Below are 16,072 nucleotides of genomic sequence, written 5' to 3'. Positions count from 1 at the left end.
TAATTTTTTTTCATGATGTGTGTATTTGTTCACATATGTCTATTTTCATCTGTGTTGGTGTGTGTGTGTATGGAGGGGGTGCAAATGCATCTGTGTGAAAATGAGACCTTGGGTGTCTCAGAATGGCCATCTACCTTTTTTTTTTTTTTTTTTTTTTCTGACAGGGTGCCTCATTGAACTGAGGCTACCCAGTTAGGTTAGACTGGCTGCTTACCTCTACCTTCCCAGCCATGGGATTACATACTTTGCTACCGTTCCCAACTTTTTCATGTGGGCTCTGGGGACTGAACTCAGGTCCTGCTTGCAAGTCAAGAACTTTGTCAACTGAGCCATCTCCCACTGCAGCCCTCTGCTGCCCTTTTTAATAAATGTTAGCACTATTCAACAGAAGTTCAAATCACAGTTAAGAGGTATTTTTGAAGAAGCTTCTTCAGTTTCAAGGCTAACCTGGTAGTAGGAAGCCTTTGATCTGGGATTCAGAAAGGAAACTGCAGACAGACTAGAAAAAGGGACATCCTGTAGAATAGACCACACCACAATTGCTGTTAAACTCCATTCTAGAGCTTCTAGAGGGCAGGCCTTATCCCCTGGAGCTTCTAAAATGAGGTGTCCCTATCAATGCAATGAAGACTTTAATCAAATCAGTTCTAAATGAAACCATATAACTTTAGTGCTTATGCACACAAGAGCTCTAAGGAATCAGGGTGCCTTAAAGTCCCCTCAAGGGAGATTACTCAAGTCAGGGGTCCACCCTAGCCAGACTGCCTGCAGAGACTGTTCCACCATTAAAGTGTTTCATTCCTCTTTCCCTTCTCCCTCATCCTCCCTTCCCACTTTCCCATAAACTTCCTCTTATTCACAGCAGTGTATGTACCAGGCATGGTCTGCTGTACTCAAGATGCTGAGTGAGCATCTTGCTATGTGCTCCACCTCATCCCTCAAGTCTCCTGTTAAAATATCCTGGCCATCTAGCCCCTCCAGGCTGTGTGTGAAGTTGTCAGATCACTTACTCAATAGCTGCAGTAGCTGTAACATGACGGGACCTCCAGGTGGTTGGATGAGACAAGACGTGTGCGTGTGTGTGTGTGTGTGTGTGTGTGTGTGTGTGCGCGCGCGCGCGCGCCTGTCTGTGATATAACACACAGTCCCTTCAAAAAGCTTTCTCTTATGAGTCTTGTCGGAATTTGTTCTTATTCACAAGTGTGTCAACAGTGGCTGGCATGTACTAGGTGCTCAAAGACAGCTGCTGAATGTGTGGAGATAGACTGGAAAGATCAAATACACAGACTTCCCAAATGACTAGTGACTCCTATTCCGATGCCTCAAGCACATCCCAGGCCTCATTGTCCCATTCACGCCCCCCCCCCCCATTTATGTTTTCCTCTTTTCCTAAACGATCAAAAAATATGCAGCCTGGTGAGAATTGCCTCCTCTCAGAGGCTTCTACATGACAGGGAGAGGCTTCATAGGAAACATTTCTAAAATAGTGGCCAAGAGTGGTATGGGATGTAAGCAGGTATTCCTAATTTCTAGAGCCTCTGGGGCAAGGTTCTCTGTTTCCAGGAGTGCAACACACTAGCACGTGTAATTCCAGCTCCTGCAGCTAGTGGGATTTCTACTGCAGAGTATTTGTGTGCCTGACCCTGGAGGTCTGATTATAACTTCGGGTTTCCTGTCTCTCTGCAACTTTGATTGTACTTTCCCTCATCCTCCATAATCAAGCTCAGATTGCTCCAGGAGCAAGGCAGTAAGGTGAGGGATGTGAGTGTGCAGAGAAAAAGCTCCTCTTCCCAGCCTTCCAGGCTTGCTCCCTTTAAGGCTTCTGTGCTGGGAAAATTCTTTTCTGGTTCTCTGGATCAGCAGTCTGCTTTTCTCCCTTGGTCAGATCCTGCACTAGCCGCCATTGTTAAATACTCATAGTGAAACTTAAAAGATGTTCTCTTTCGGGACAACAGGTGGCCACTGCAACCTCCAGCTCTGATTGGTGGAAAGGCCACAGGCGCCCAGTGGCCCAGAGAAAGGGCCTCGACTTCTGAGTTTCAAGAACTTACTCAATGGGGTGTTGTCCTGATAATATCTCAGCACACTGCCAATTTGTGCAACCCGCTGGGCCATTAGGGAGCGCCGCTGGGTTGTCAACGTTAAATGGAGACTCAGGAGAGGAGACCAAAGCTTTTTCAGGAGGGGGGAAATCAGAGTCAACCCAGCGACAATGTGAGGAGTTGTTCCTTTCCTGAATACACATGGCTTTCTCAGCCCAGACAGGTTTCTGCTAAGAGCACGAACACACACACACACACACACACACACACACACACACACACACTTTCACCTAATTGAAGTTTATTTTTCCCTGCTTGATTCCTGAAGTATTGAGTGAAGGTACACACACAGGTGTCACAAGCTAGAGTGTCTACTTTGGAAGACATACAGAAACCCACGTATGTTTAAAAAAGTTCAGGCCCGGACCAGCGAAGCGATCAGGGACTACATACACCATTAGAGACTGTCAATCGAGATATTTCAACATCTTTCCCTTGAGTTCAAAGTAGTTCGCAGATAACTGAACCGGGAAAGGGAGAAGATCTCACAGCTCCGCCAACGTTTTCTACCGCCAAGGCTGAAGGCCAAACTTTCAAATTAACTCAGAGCAATAAAGCCGAGGGTGGTGGTAGGGGTGGGAGTGGGGGTGGGAGTGAGGGGAGGAAGAAAGAGAAAGAAAGAATGAGGGGTAGGTGGGTGGGTGCAGCGTGGGCAAGTTAATCACCCAGAACCTTTTAGGAAAAGAGGGACATTTTCTCTTGGAGAGGAGCGAGTGATCCGCCTAGATCCAGTTACTCAAATGCCTTTCAAAAACAAACAAGAGTAAAGAAAATACAAAGAGACCCGACACGCGGCTTAACCGGGGGAAGCTTCAAGTCTGCCTACCTGTGAAAGGTCAGGCCCTAACATCCCTTTTGGAAAATACCACAGGTGTACATGGGATTCCCGGTACTGGCTACCAGGAGCTCCTGAAGCAGGTTAGTTTCTGGGCTGAGTCTACACCGGGAACACCCGGACATAAGGGCAGGGTAGAGGGGCTGGGAGTCAGGTCCCCACTAGCAAGGATTAGGACAGGAAGGTAGAGACGGAAAAGAGGGCTGGGTCGAGAGTGGAGGTTTGGGGATGCTAGGGCAGGGGAAAGCGAGGGTCGCACAGGAGGAGAGCGGGACGCCAGGAGGGACAGTGCTGGAAGCGGTGGGGCGGCCGAGGGAGGCCGGGGAGCGAGGAGAGCGGTGAGGCCGTGGGGACAAAGAGGACCGGGGAGGGAAGGGGTGGGACGGAGAGAGGCCGGGAGAGGGGCGCGCGGTGGCCCGGGCTGCACGGGGCGCGGGGCGGGGCGCGAGCCCGAAGGCGGTCGGCGGCCGAGCGCACCGGCGGGGCGGGCGGCGCGCCAGCTGCCCGGGGTGGGAGGGGCGGAGCGGCGGCGGCGCGGGGAGGGGACCGGCGGCGGCAGGAGGGGGAGCGGCAGGGGAGGGGCCGGGCCCCTTGTCTCCGCGGCTCCTCGGCTCAGTCAGCCCGGGGAGGAGGAGCGGGGCCAGCCGCCGCCGCTGCCGCCGTCCCAGCCTCGCCGCGCACCTGAGCTCGGCGGCCGCCCCGGGTCTCCGCGCTGCGCCCCGCGCCCCGGGCGCCCGGCCCGTGCGCAGCCAGCCTCGGTGTCCCGGTGGGGCTCGTCCCCCGGGCCGCCTCCCGCTCTCCCGCGGCTCGCGTGGCCGCGCCTTTGTGTACGGCGGCCGCAGCTCCCGGGGCTCGTCGGCGGCCCCCGCGCGACGCCCCTCTAGCCCCACGGCCCGTGCGCTGTCCCCGGGCGCCCCCGGCCGGGCGTCCCCGACGGTGGATCGCGCGGCCGCAAGGAGGCGGGTAGCGGCCCCGGCGAGCTCCAGCCCCGGCCCCCGGCCCCCGGCCCCGGCCCCGGCATGGATGTGAGGTTCTACCCCGCGGCGGCCGGGGACCCCGCCGGCCTGGACTTCGCGCAGTGCCTGGGGTACTACGGCTACAGCAAGGTGACCGGGCCGGGGGCGGGGGCCACCTCTCCATCCTGGGCGCGTCCCGCGTCCTGCCTTGCCCGCTGCACTTTCTTTTCTATCTTTCCTCTCCACACGGTGGTTTCTCGGTGCGCCTTCGTCTCTGACCAACTCTCCTGTCTTCTCTTTCTGTCCCCTTCCCACCCACCTTTTTGTCCCTCTGCCCTCCTGGTCCCCTCCCCCGCTCCCCCAAAGCTGTGCGAAGCGCGTCCGGGACTGAGCTGAGACTCGCGCGTGATTCTTTGTAGATGTTATTAGTAAACACGATTGCAGCACCCCTACTATGTGTGTGTGTATAGGGGGCACGTAGGGATCCCGGATCTCGTGTTTCAGAGATCTCCTTCCCGCAGCTCATCTCAATTCACCCATTCGGTCAGGAGCTTGTCCCGGGCTCTCGGGAAGAGAGGAACAAACTTCAGAAGAGTAGCCGGGTCAGGGTCTGGGAAGCCCGAACCTGTAGGATCCTAGCAGGTGCCCTTTACTTCCTTCTCTCTAGGGTGCTCTGGACTACCGAATGAAGGTGCTCACCTCTCCCGAGTTAGCTCAAGTGGCTTCTCGTATATTAATTTTTTGCGAGGGCGGGTTAAGTTTTTTCTTTTGGGGACATCAGAGTTGCAGCTTCTCACCACACCTCGGGGTCACCCCATCTTTTGCACCCCTCCTCGCGTTAACTTCAGGAGCGAGCGACTGAGATAGCCATAGGTGGACCTTGGACCTAGTCAGGGGCCTTCGAGGACCAGGCTTGTCCACCTTCCCTAAAAAGCTCCCCACCACAGAGCTTTGAGACATAACCCCGAGGGCGAGATTCAGAGAAAGAGCCCTGCGCCTTTTGAATGTGTTTTTCTTTCCCCTTCCCCCTGCTCCTCCCTCCCCTCCGACTTTTCTTTCAGATCCTAGTTTGTTTATGATTGCTTGGAAAACGGAGGAGGAAATACGGAGGCAGCTGAAAGAAAGGTGCAATACAAAACTAATGAATAGATAGCAGGAAGAGGAGGGATTGTATCTAGACTCCGGACAGTTGGCTGAGCCCCTGGCTGATGAAAATCCTGTTCCTTATTGTTTATATTCCCTTCCCAACTCCAGGGCGAAACTTTGCAAGAGACCATCGGAGTCTCACTGGCTTGCTTCCGTGGCCTGGTGGGTACCCCTGAGCCAGGCACTCAGGGTCCTTCCAGTAACTATAGGGTAGAGGGACTTTATTCAGTGTTTTTAGTCCAGTGATGGTGGTGCCCATTCATACGCTTCCAAAAGCATCGAAAGCAAGGCAAAAAAGCATCGAAAGAAAAGGCCGAAGGCTGTAGCCAGAGTAAAGGATCGGTTTCTGTCGTCTGATTTTGGATTTACTCAGGTTATTAAATGCTTTAAAAAGTCCCCCATGTATGCTCAGTCAGGGACTTAGGCAGCCTAATTAAGTATGTAGTGTTTCTGAGAATCCGCCTAATTGTTCCAGTGGGGTATTACTTATCTCCTTAGAGCTCAGCCTGTGTATGCAATCCTCCTGTAAACTGGGCATGCTCTTATTTTTGGAGGCCATTACCTTGTCTAATGTAACTACTTCTTTCTCTGATTTAAGATCAGCAACACTCGAATGACATCCAAATGGAAACCTATTGTATTAAGGCAGTCACTGCCATGCATGGCAAATCTCTGTTCACTGGGATCCCAAGGGTTTCAAGGGACTGAGGAAATTGTGGGTGTTTTGTGTGTATCTCCTTTTATTTTCTGAGAAGGGTTATTTTGAGTCAATTTAAGCTGAGAAGCTTATTTCAGGGCGGGTATATAAAGCTTGAAATCAGACAATATTTGTCTAGCTGCCGGGTCAACTTTAGCAGTGGGGAAGCAAGCTCATTCAGTGCCCTTTTCTGAATCCTGCACCGGCCCTAAAATAACTTGCTCTTAGTAATTCAGCAATCTGATGGTAGGAAGGACTGTGGGGACCCAACTTATAAAAGTTGGAATCAGCTTTGGGAGGGGTCAAATTGAACTTATTCTAAAGGTGTGTTTGCCTTTACACCTTGCTTGTTTACAGGTAAAAATGTTAGTACCTTTAGGCTGAGCCACAGGTCAAATATAGTATTCCGTAGTCTTAATTTCTGGAGTGGAGAAAAAACAATTTTACTCCCCATAATTTATCTTTGTACAGAGAATGTAACAGAAGAGGAAGTATTAACTTTATGAGTGCAGAACAGTGAGAGCTAATTAAAGGTTTACAGCATTTGCTTCACAGCTAACTTGCATCTGAAGTGGTGTTTGCCGTGCAGAGTAGATTTATTGAAGATGTGAAACAGCATACAAAGACATGCGTTTATTCCATCCGAAAGTACCTGGAATTATTCATCTTTCTTAAGGCTTGACTTTCGAAGACTTGTATTATCTTTCTGAATGGGAAAAGATGGATTACAAAAAAGTATGTTTCTGCCTTTTCTTGTTTTAATGACCATCTGGGAAACTTCAGAAGAAACCGAACTGTCCGTGCCAGGGCTCCACAAGTGAAATGCTAGTGCTTATCTTCACATTTATTTACAAACCGTGAATAATAGGGTCCCATTCATTTCTGCTCTTAACAAATGACCAGAGTCCTTTGTATAAATTATATGTGAGTGTATTATCCTCCCACTCCGTCAGTATATGCGTCCTTTCTAAATGTCAGCACTCATGAAAGTATACTGCCTATGGAAAATGGATGAAAGGGTTTGGAGGGTTCAAACGTCATTACAAATAGGAGAATAACTTCAAATAAAATATAGCCAGCATCATTAAAATCAGTTAATAATTCATGAATCAGCCACTGATGTATAAACTTGAAGCCATGTCTGTTTTCTAAGGACTAATTTCCATTTTAATTTCAATCCACTGTTTGAACATTTACTTATTTTTTTGTGATGTGACTAGCAAATTGGACTAAAAATCTGTATTTTAAGAAGAAAGAAAGTCATTATGTTATTCAAGTGAGTTGGTGACCCACTGACTAATCTGGAGTTTTTCCCCTGGGTTCAGTTAATTTTATTTTACCAGCAAGACAATAATACATAAAATACCAATTAAAATGAAGTTGTTGTAAGCCTGCCATCCCTAAATAAGACCATGTATCTAACATGGGTGTGATGTAAAATAGTGCAGCAGGTTAATGGTGAACTCCGACTGACCTCGTTGATTTGCTTAATACTTCTGACTTTTTGTTTCCTTTTCAAAATATGGCTTCTTGCACGCATGCAGATGAAGGCCTCAGCCCTAAGTCTTACTCTTTCCTTTTTTATGTGTGTTTTTATTGATCACCCTTACTTAATTAAGACACACTCTTGCTGGTCCTTTGATTCTATCTCATTGGGCCCTACTCTGGCTCACTTGAAGGGTGAGAGAGACTGAAGCCTAATTTGTTCCTTGCTCCTCTTCCTGGGGACCACGTTTTCTGAACTGAAAACATGTTGAGAAGGGATTTTGATGGATATTTCCTAGATCAGTATCTTACCCTGTCATGAGGTTAGTTACTTCATTTCTAGGATCTGGAGTATGAGGCTGTTGAATTTTGAAAAAGCATTGAGATATCCTTATCCATATCCTTCCATGACAGGTCTTAAAATGAGATATTGAAGCCACATTATAGAAGAGAAATAGCTTTTTTAAAGAGTTCCTAGCAGGGGTCATACACTTGGATATCTATAGGGACAGGCAGTGAACCTGCGTGAGGACAGGGTTTGTGGCCAAGCTGAAAACACCACCCATTTAAAGTCATAGACTTGCTCAGTATTAGCTAGACTATCACCATGACAACATTTGGGCCCTGTACATCCATACTTTACAGTTCTCTTTTGAAGAGAATGATATTCTGGATTTTTTTTTTTTTTACTTTGTAAAATAACCATAGTTTTAAAACTATATCCACAGTTTTGAAAGCTGACAGTAAATTGAGTAATTAAAATAAATGTGCCAAACCATCACAATCTACTTATGTCTTTCTTTTCAACTTTGGTCTTAGACTGGTTCATAAGTTGAATAGAACTTAAAGATTTTTTTTTGGTAAGTCATTTGTAGTTTATGTTCAATTATATGGGACATTTTATTCCCTTGTCCAACAGCGTGGTCAGTGTGGTGCTGGCGTGGACATGGGCAAAGACCTGGGTATTGTGGTAGTTGTAAAGATGACTAGACTTTGGGCAGCATGCAAGTTAGTACATGCACAAATGGTCTGGGTAGCCCTGTACGTCATATCAGACATTAACATGAACCATGCCCCAAATTCCATGTTACATGATATGATAGCGTAGCTGGGTTGATGTTGATCAGTTGTAGTATGTATGCATTTTATAGACATTTAATTATGTACTTTTAAAATTTTGCTTGCTTAAAAAGGTCACCCCCTCTCCTCAGCTTTAACTATTTTCACAGGCCATTGGAAAACTTACAGTCCAAGCTGGCTTATAGTGACTAAGGGATAAAGTAGCCCAGTGGTCACAAAGTAGATGCCTATAAGCTCTCCATTTGGTCACCCCCAACAGTGGAACGCTAAACTCAACTCTGTGCTTAGTAGGGACAAGCATATAGTTAAGCAAAGAAAACTAATCTTAGGGATTTTAGATTAAGCCGATGCATGTATGTGGTTGCAGTGTTCAAAGAGTGTCGCTATTTCTGTACCATCCTCCTTCAGGGCACAAACTCAGCTGGAAGCCGAAGCCACTTGAGGAGTTACTTTATTTAATCACCATGGTATTTAAAAGAAATAAAACACCCTCAATTAGTTGTCTGTTCCTAAATAATCTATGCATATAAATGTAGCTTTCAGTGTGTGTGTGTGTGTGTGTGTGTGTGTGTGTGTGTGTGTGTGTGTTAGAAATAGTCACAAATTTGGTAGCATTCTGTCTGTGACCAGGCATCTTTTGGAAGCACTCTGAGGGGCACACAACATGGTTTGGTTGGCCCTCCATATTCCTCTCAGGTACTGCGAGACTTGGTGTTTGAAGGCTTTCATTACAAGGAGATTCCGTTAAACAAGAGAGACATGATGCAGAAACCAAGTGAAGGAAGGTTACTATCACTGGAGAAATTACAGACCAAGTATGCCTCTTGGTTAGTCATGTAGTGGAGGAGATTGTAGAAGGGGTGGTGTGACCATTCTGTGGAGCAGTATTCCTCTGTCTTCCCCCACACAAGTCATCCAGGGAACTTGTTAGGATGCAGGCATTTGGACTTCACTCCCAGAGACTGATCACAGGCTAGCTGATATGGGATATTATGGTGAAATACTCCTACCGACATAGGTACTGGGATTCAAGAAAAAGTTCAGAGTGAGGAAACAAACCTGGAGTCTTCCTATTTATGCAAAAAGTAAAGGAAATGGATTCAATTTATTTGAAAGCGAGGAGGTAGGAGGTGGGATGTACTTTCAACTCAAGGGCTGGTAAGATGCTGTAACACAGCCCTTCACTTAGTGAGGCGGTCCTTTAGGAAGTACTGTGTGAAGTATGCTCATCTGAAAGCCCTGCCAACCTCATGATTTTAAAAAAGGTACTTGTTTTTGTGTATGTGTTTGTGTGTCCCTGCTGTGCACATGGAAGTTCCCAGGACAACTTGTGGGAGTTGATTCTCTCCCTCAACCATGTGAGTGAGTCCTAAGTAATGAACTTAGATGGTCAAGCTTGTGTGATAGGCACCTTTGCCCAGTGAGCCAGCTCTTTATTACAGTCATTGTGGGGGAACCAGAGTACTTAGAGCTTTGTATCAGCTTGATGATGCACCATTATACTTTTGATAGTTATTTGGTAGGAAACACCTTTAAATAGTTATTATTAATTAGAGTTTTGCAATAATTTAAAACACTATCAGCCATTTATGAAGGAAAACATTTCATTTTCTTATGAGTGTACTTTTACAGTGGATTTCTGTGAGATATAAATGATGTTTTTAAGTGTCTCAGAGAATCTCTTTCAAATGGTTGTTAAAGAGAGATAGCTTTTTTTTTTTTTTGCTAAGTGTGCTTATAAATTCAAATATATTTGGAGGTATATTATGGTCACTTAGAAAAGGAACAAAAATTATGTTTAAAAATAAGTTGTGGAGGCTTTTATTCAAGGTGTCCCTGAGCTCCTGGTATTTTTTTTTTTAATCTTCTCCTGGGGGGGGGGGGGTAGATCATTTCGTAGCCTGTGTTTCTTCGGTTTGTGTCTTTAATCTCTTCCTCAGGGAGGCCGAAGTCTCTAAAATATCAAGACACTTTGGGGTTCCACAAACTTAAGTAATGTGAGACTTATGCTTCTAGAGGTGCCAGATATTCAACCTGGCCATTGTAATCCAAATATAGTCATTTTAAATGTGGCCTCATCTTTATGAACTCAGTTGTTTATAGAGAATAATTATACTAAAGATGACGATGGGGGTGATTGAACTGATTTAAAACTGATGTAGGATTAATAACTGCATTAGAACGTGAGATTTCAGCCAGGTGGTGGTGGTGCATGCCTGTAATTCCAGCACTGGAGGCAGAGCCAGGTGGATCTCTGTGAGTTCGAGGCCAGCCTGATCTGCAGAGTGAGATCCAGGAAAGGCTCAAAGCTACACAGAGAAACCCTGTCTTGAAAAACAAACAAAACAAACAAATACAAACAAAACTAAACAAAAAAAGAATGTGAGATTTCTGCTCCCCATACCTGCAGCTAATTTATAAATGGGCAAAGGATTCACTCTAGAATGATGGAGCTCCTACAGTTTCTCTAAAACTGTTGTAGGAAGTAATAACAGAAGTCCAAAATGCTGAGCTGACTTGCAGACCTTACAATACATGCCTGCTTTGTTTTCCTTGTAGAAAAGGTTGGGAGTAAATCTGGAAATACTGACCCATAAAAAAACCTGCCCAGCAGATCTCTCTGCTGCTGCCCCTCCATGCCTGCTTCTTTAATGAAGAACATGCCGTTTTTGCTTGGCTTATTAAAAAAATCTTCTAGTAAAAGTGTTTAATGGAGACATGGTTAAAAGGATTATATTATTTAAAAATGCTTTGGGTTGCAAGTGGGAAAGTCACGCAGCTGAGTTAAGGCAGCTGGGATTGTCAGTTATGTTTCAGGCATAGCTAGATCCGGAGTCCCAAAGGACACCAGAGGACTTTCCTATCACTTCTACTTTCATGTGTATGGCTTTGCAAACCAGCCATTCTGATTGCAGGGCCTGTGAAGATGTCCATCAGTGGCTCCTGGATCAAGTCTCATTGAATAGACTCTGGCCCCAGGCCCAGAGTCGTGTGGCATCTCAGGAGGGGATTCACCTATCATTTCCCTTGAGAGCATGTGGTAACCTACATGGTTGAAGAGTGGGGAGCCTCCTTGATTCCTGTGAGAAAAAGCAAAGTGCTGCTATTACAAGACTGGAATCGGATATAGGGTGGAAATGAGTGTTTGTGTAGATGCCAACTCAGGTGGCAGTTGATGAAGCTGAAGATTTGCATTACCCTGTTGATGATTATTCTTTCTAGGAATCAGAGTGAGCCTGTGCTTATTAATGCACTGTGTGTGTGTGTGTGTGTGTGTGTGTGTGTGTGTGTTTATACACACACATATGCACATACATGTCTTGGCTATTTGTATATATATATATATCAGATATATTTTTGTATATGTATAATATACATATAATTTATACATATATATGCTATTTGTATTAGGTATAAACTTCTTGTTTTGGACTGAGAATAGATGTGGATTGCCTTCAAGAAGTCTCTAGCTTGGCTGGGGCAGGTGTTCATGAAGTGTGTGTGTGTGTGTGTGTGTGTGTGTGTGTGTGTGTGTGTGAATATGTATTTGTAAGACAGAGGTTCTCTAGGCTGATGGTGTAAGTGAAAGTGCCCCATGAACACATTAACGAAGAAGGTTCTACAGGCATGGTGGAGTCAGGTGGAAGGGCTCATGGGGGCTCTCAGGCTCAGAGCAGACAAGTGAGTAAATGGAATTTGAGGAAAGAAGAGAGAATGAGAGAATTCCAGGTAGAGTTTGCTGCATGAACTTAAACACAGGCAAGGGTCCGTTTAGAGGCTTGCATAGGTTGGCCCCACAGTATAAATAGGGAGATGAATTCTTCTCTTCCTGAGGAAGGAGATGTGTTTCATTAAGACCAGGTTAGGGAGGCACTAGAATGTCTGGTGAAAGTCCATGCTTTCATTTAGTAGGTACTAACTGAAGTATTTATGTATTATGTAGGTATGCATGCATGCATGTATTTATGTAGGCATGTGTTTGAGAACATTCACATGTGTATATACATAAATGTTTATAGACATGCATGTAGGCAGAGAATGAGTCTTGAAGGGGGCCCTAATGAGAATATATTTTCAAGACAGCATCTGAGAATGTCTGAGGAAAGATGGAGGAGAATGTGAGCCAGAAAGAGTGCTATTGAGTGAAGGGCACTGGGTTAGTGTGGAGGGTCAAAGGTGAGCTTTGCTAACCATTTGGAAGAAAAGGAAGACAACAGGGTGTAAGTAGCATATTTGCACATATAGCTGAGAAGAAAAGATGATAGGGAAGGAGGAAGAGATACCCAAAGACAGACAGAAGTGGATATTGATGTTTTTGCGTGCTGATTGACAAGCCTAGGATCTATCTTTGCATAATTCTGTTTTTCTTTTTCTCACTGTACACCTTGCTTTGTGTGTCCCGGACCACACCAGCCTTTGCCTCATCTTGCTGTGTCTAGAACCATCTCTCCACAGACCTTCATTTCCTTGACCCCTTGATGTCTGAATGTCATCTTTCAGTATGGTCTAACCATCTGTATTGCTCTAGTATCTAAATACACTATCCCCTTCTTTCCAGTTAGGACCTTAATGAGTCTATGTAATTTATCCCTAATGTAGAACTTAATTGCTTGCATTATTGTTATTCTTTTTTTTTAAATTCTCATTGGAATTTGAGCTCCTTAAGGGGGCGGGGCGGGGCGGGGTGGGTGGGGGCTCTGTGAACAGTACTTAGCACGCTAAGGAAAGTGTGATAAGGCATGAAAAAGATATGAATAAAAATACTGTTCAACAGAACTGGTTGTAGTTTAATCTTTGAATTTACATATATTGGACCTACCACATGATAGAAACATCTAGGCAATGGAACTGTAGATGAGAACTCCCACTTGTCCTGTTTTTAAGGAGATGGCCTGTGGTTGTCAGGATTCACTTCAAAGCCTTTCTACATCAGTACGTTATGTGTTCATGGCAAGAACAGAGCAATGGACTTGAAGATGGCTTTGATGGTGGATTTTGCTGACGTAGCAACAATAGAAGAACAGGAATGGAAGGAACTGATCTTAAACGAAGTTGGCTGAGAAATGACCAAGCAAAAAGTAGCCTCCGTGCATGCCCAGGGGAATGTAGTCAGGCTTCAGCTTACATGTTACAGAAAAACCAATGAACAGAAGTGAAATTTGTATAGCATTGGATTAAAAGAGCTGAACATTTACTTCCCTTCACCTTAGTAGTCTAGAAGTAAGTAGTGTAGGGATGCTATAGGCTTCATAGATGCCTAGGAACCAGGGTGCTCTCACTCACATGAGTCTTGTCTTCCTAGTTTAGGGTTGAGTTGCCAGTAGTCAGGCCCACAGGAAGGAGGAGGAGGCCAAAGGTACAGGAAGGTTCCAGAGGCTGCTGTACAAATATTTTGCTTAGAGTTCACTGGCCAGACTGAGTCAGTTGTCCATCTGTCATGACTAGATTCTCAGGAAATGCAGTCTGTACTGCTGCTGGCCATGTGATCAAGCTAACCACCCCATTGCTGTGGAAGAAGTAAGTAGATGAGAAAATACAGAGATCAGCAGGTAAATGGGAAGGAGTTCTAGCTGAGGCCCTAGACCCACTCTTTAGGTGTTTCCAAATTGAGATTGTGTGCAGCGGTCCAGTTTTCTACACATTTTTGTTGTTGCCATTTGCTTCTTGGAAAGCCCTCGGTGAGAGGTGCATTGTGCCAAGATGGATGGCTCTTCAGTTCTTTCTTCAGTTTGGGCATTTTATTTTGGGCCTGCTTAAAATACCCAGTAATTTATGTTTTTCTTTGCAGAAACTGCAAATCATCATGTCCTAATTTTAATTGATTACCTATATTTCAGGCCCACATTTCTCTTCTTTTCAAAAATATATCTTCAAGTTTTATAGTGCTATTCTCAAGTCCCAGTATAGGTGACAAAGCTTTGAGCAGTAATCCTTCTCCACTCAATGGTTTGTTTTGAAGCCTGAGTTTCTGGAACATTTTGATCAAACCCAGTTTTCTGCTAACTCCTGTACCCACATATCTACCCAAACCCCCTGTATGGAGAAACCCACAGACCTGAATGTCCCTTCACCTCACTGAACCCACTAGTCCTTTCCTTCCATCTTGACCCTGTAACCTTGACTGCCACACTTGTTGGTTCTCCTGGCTTCTAGCCAGCCACCTATGTGACTCCCTCCTGAGTATCTTTTCTCTTAATAATTGCTCAAATAAGTAATCTTTACCTAGGGTCCCGCCCAGACCTTCTTATCCCACCCCCCTCCTCCCTACTCCCGACCACTTCTCTTCTTCTTGAAGTTACTGGGACTAATACTGTCTCCTTCAGTGAGCTCTCAATGCCATGTCAAACTTCCTAATTCCTGCCAGAGCATGGAATGTTACCTTCAGGGAACATACTATTCTAAGCCCCAGAGTTCTACGTTATAACTTAGACCCTCCTGTGTCCACTCTTGTCTCTCTGTGTCCCCTTCTCCCTACATTCCTAGATCCTGATGTTGGATATCTGGATGCATCAGATGGCTGCTTCTCTGTCATTTGTCTACTGTGTTTTCTGGTCTTCCCAGAGACAGTGACTTTTCTCAACCTTGGCTTTGTTTTCATTTGCCTCTGTATTACAAAATGAAACAAACAACAGCAACAAAACTTTGTAGGGATCTCTGTGCCTTTCTTTGGCCCCTTTCTGGTATTTGTATCAGTTATCTGTGGCTGTGTAACAAACCATTTCTAAGCATACACTGGCTTATGATTCTGTAGGTCAGCCATCTAGGCTGAGCTCAGCAGGGCAGGTGTTCTTTTCCCCTGAGCTTTCTTATGTAGTCACTATAGGATTGCCAGGACACTTCATTTTTGGAGGGCAGCTGGCTATCGGCTGGGGACCTTGGTTTTTTTTGGCATGCCATCCCCTACCACAGTGTGAGGCTTGTTCTCATAGTGGCTTCCTGAGAGAGCATGGAATGCATAAGAGGGCCGGGCCCTGACTGAGAACTATCACACACAACCACCTATCATATTCTGTGGGCCAGAGTGAATCACTGGGCTAGCCCATATTCCAGAGGAGAGGAAATAGAGTCCATTTATGGTTGACAAAGAAACAAAAGTACTTTACACAAGAACCTGTCTCCAAAAGTGTGCAGAACTATGACCCTTCTGTAATCTACCTCAGGCCTCAGGTCTCTATCTCCAATTTAGCCTCAGATTCCTTTCTGCCTCTTTACACTGAATTCCTCTCTCCTTCCCTCCCTCCCTCCCTCCCTCCCTCCCTCCCTCTCTCCCTCCCTCTCTCTACCTCTCTCCCTCCCTCCCTCCCTCCCTCTCTCCCTCCCTCCCTCTCTCTCTCTACCTCTCTCCCTCCCTCCTCCCTCCCTCCCTCCCTCTCTCCCTCCCTCCCTCCCTCCCTCCTTCCCTCCCTCCCTTCTCCTCCAACTAAACTTGTGTTCTACTTGTCATCTGGCCTCACAAGGATAGTCTAGGCTGTCATTGTTCTAGAAACACTTAAAGTGCTGCATTTATTCATAGCAATGCTTCCTCTAATTTGCATCCTCCAGTGTCTCCTGTCAGTGGTATTTATTCAACATCATTCCACATTGATTTACATTATACCTTGTTGCATATGGCAACTGGACATTGCTGTGATGTGTAACAGTTTTGTAGTACATTTATAACTATCACATTTTAAGGCATTTATTTATGTACCGCTTTTGTTAATCCGGTGTGCATAGTAGCTACAGGGAGCATTGGCTGATACAGTAACCTGCTGTGTCATCAACTTGTCAT

At 45.6% G+C, this 16,072-nt stretch overlaps 1 protein-coding gene across 2 annotated transcripts in view; it reads left to right on the top strand.

Moving 5' to 3' along the window:
- Positions 1-3,516: 3,516 nt before the first annotated feature.
- The window catches only part of Tox3 (TOX high mobility group box family member 3), a 99,783-nt gene continuing 87,227 nt past the window's right edge, over positions 3,517-16,072 (top strand). For both annotated transcript variants that reach the window (XM_036188800.1, XM_036188801.1), the window contains exon 1: positions 3,517-4,043. In XM_036188800.1, coding sequence (XP_036044693.1) covers positions 3,957-4,043 — 87 coding nt within the window. In that variant the 5' untranslated portion in view covers positions 3,517-3,956. The remainder of the gene's footprint in view (positions 4,044-16,072) is intronic.

Source organism: Onychomys torridus, chromosome 5, assembly GCF_903995425.1.
Source record: "Onychomys torridus chromosome 5, mOncTor1.1, whole genome shotgun sequence".
Taxonomy (NCBI): Eukaryota; Metazoa; Chordata; class Mammalia; order Rodentia; family Cricetidae; genus Onychomys; species Onychomys torridus.
Note: the sequence above shows the minus strand (reverse complement) of the source record. Positions and strands in the feature narration are given on the sequence as shown.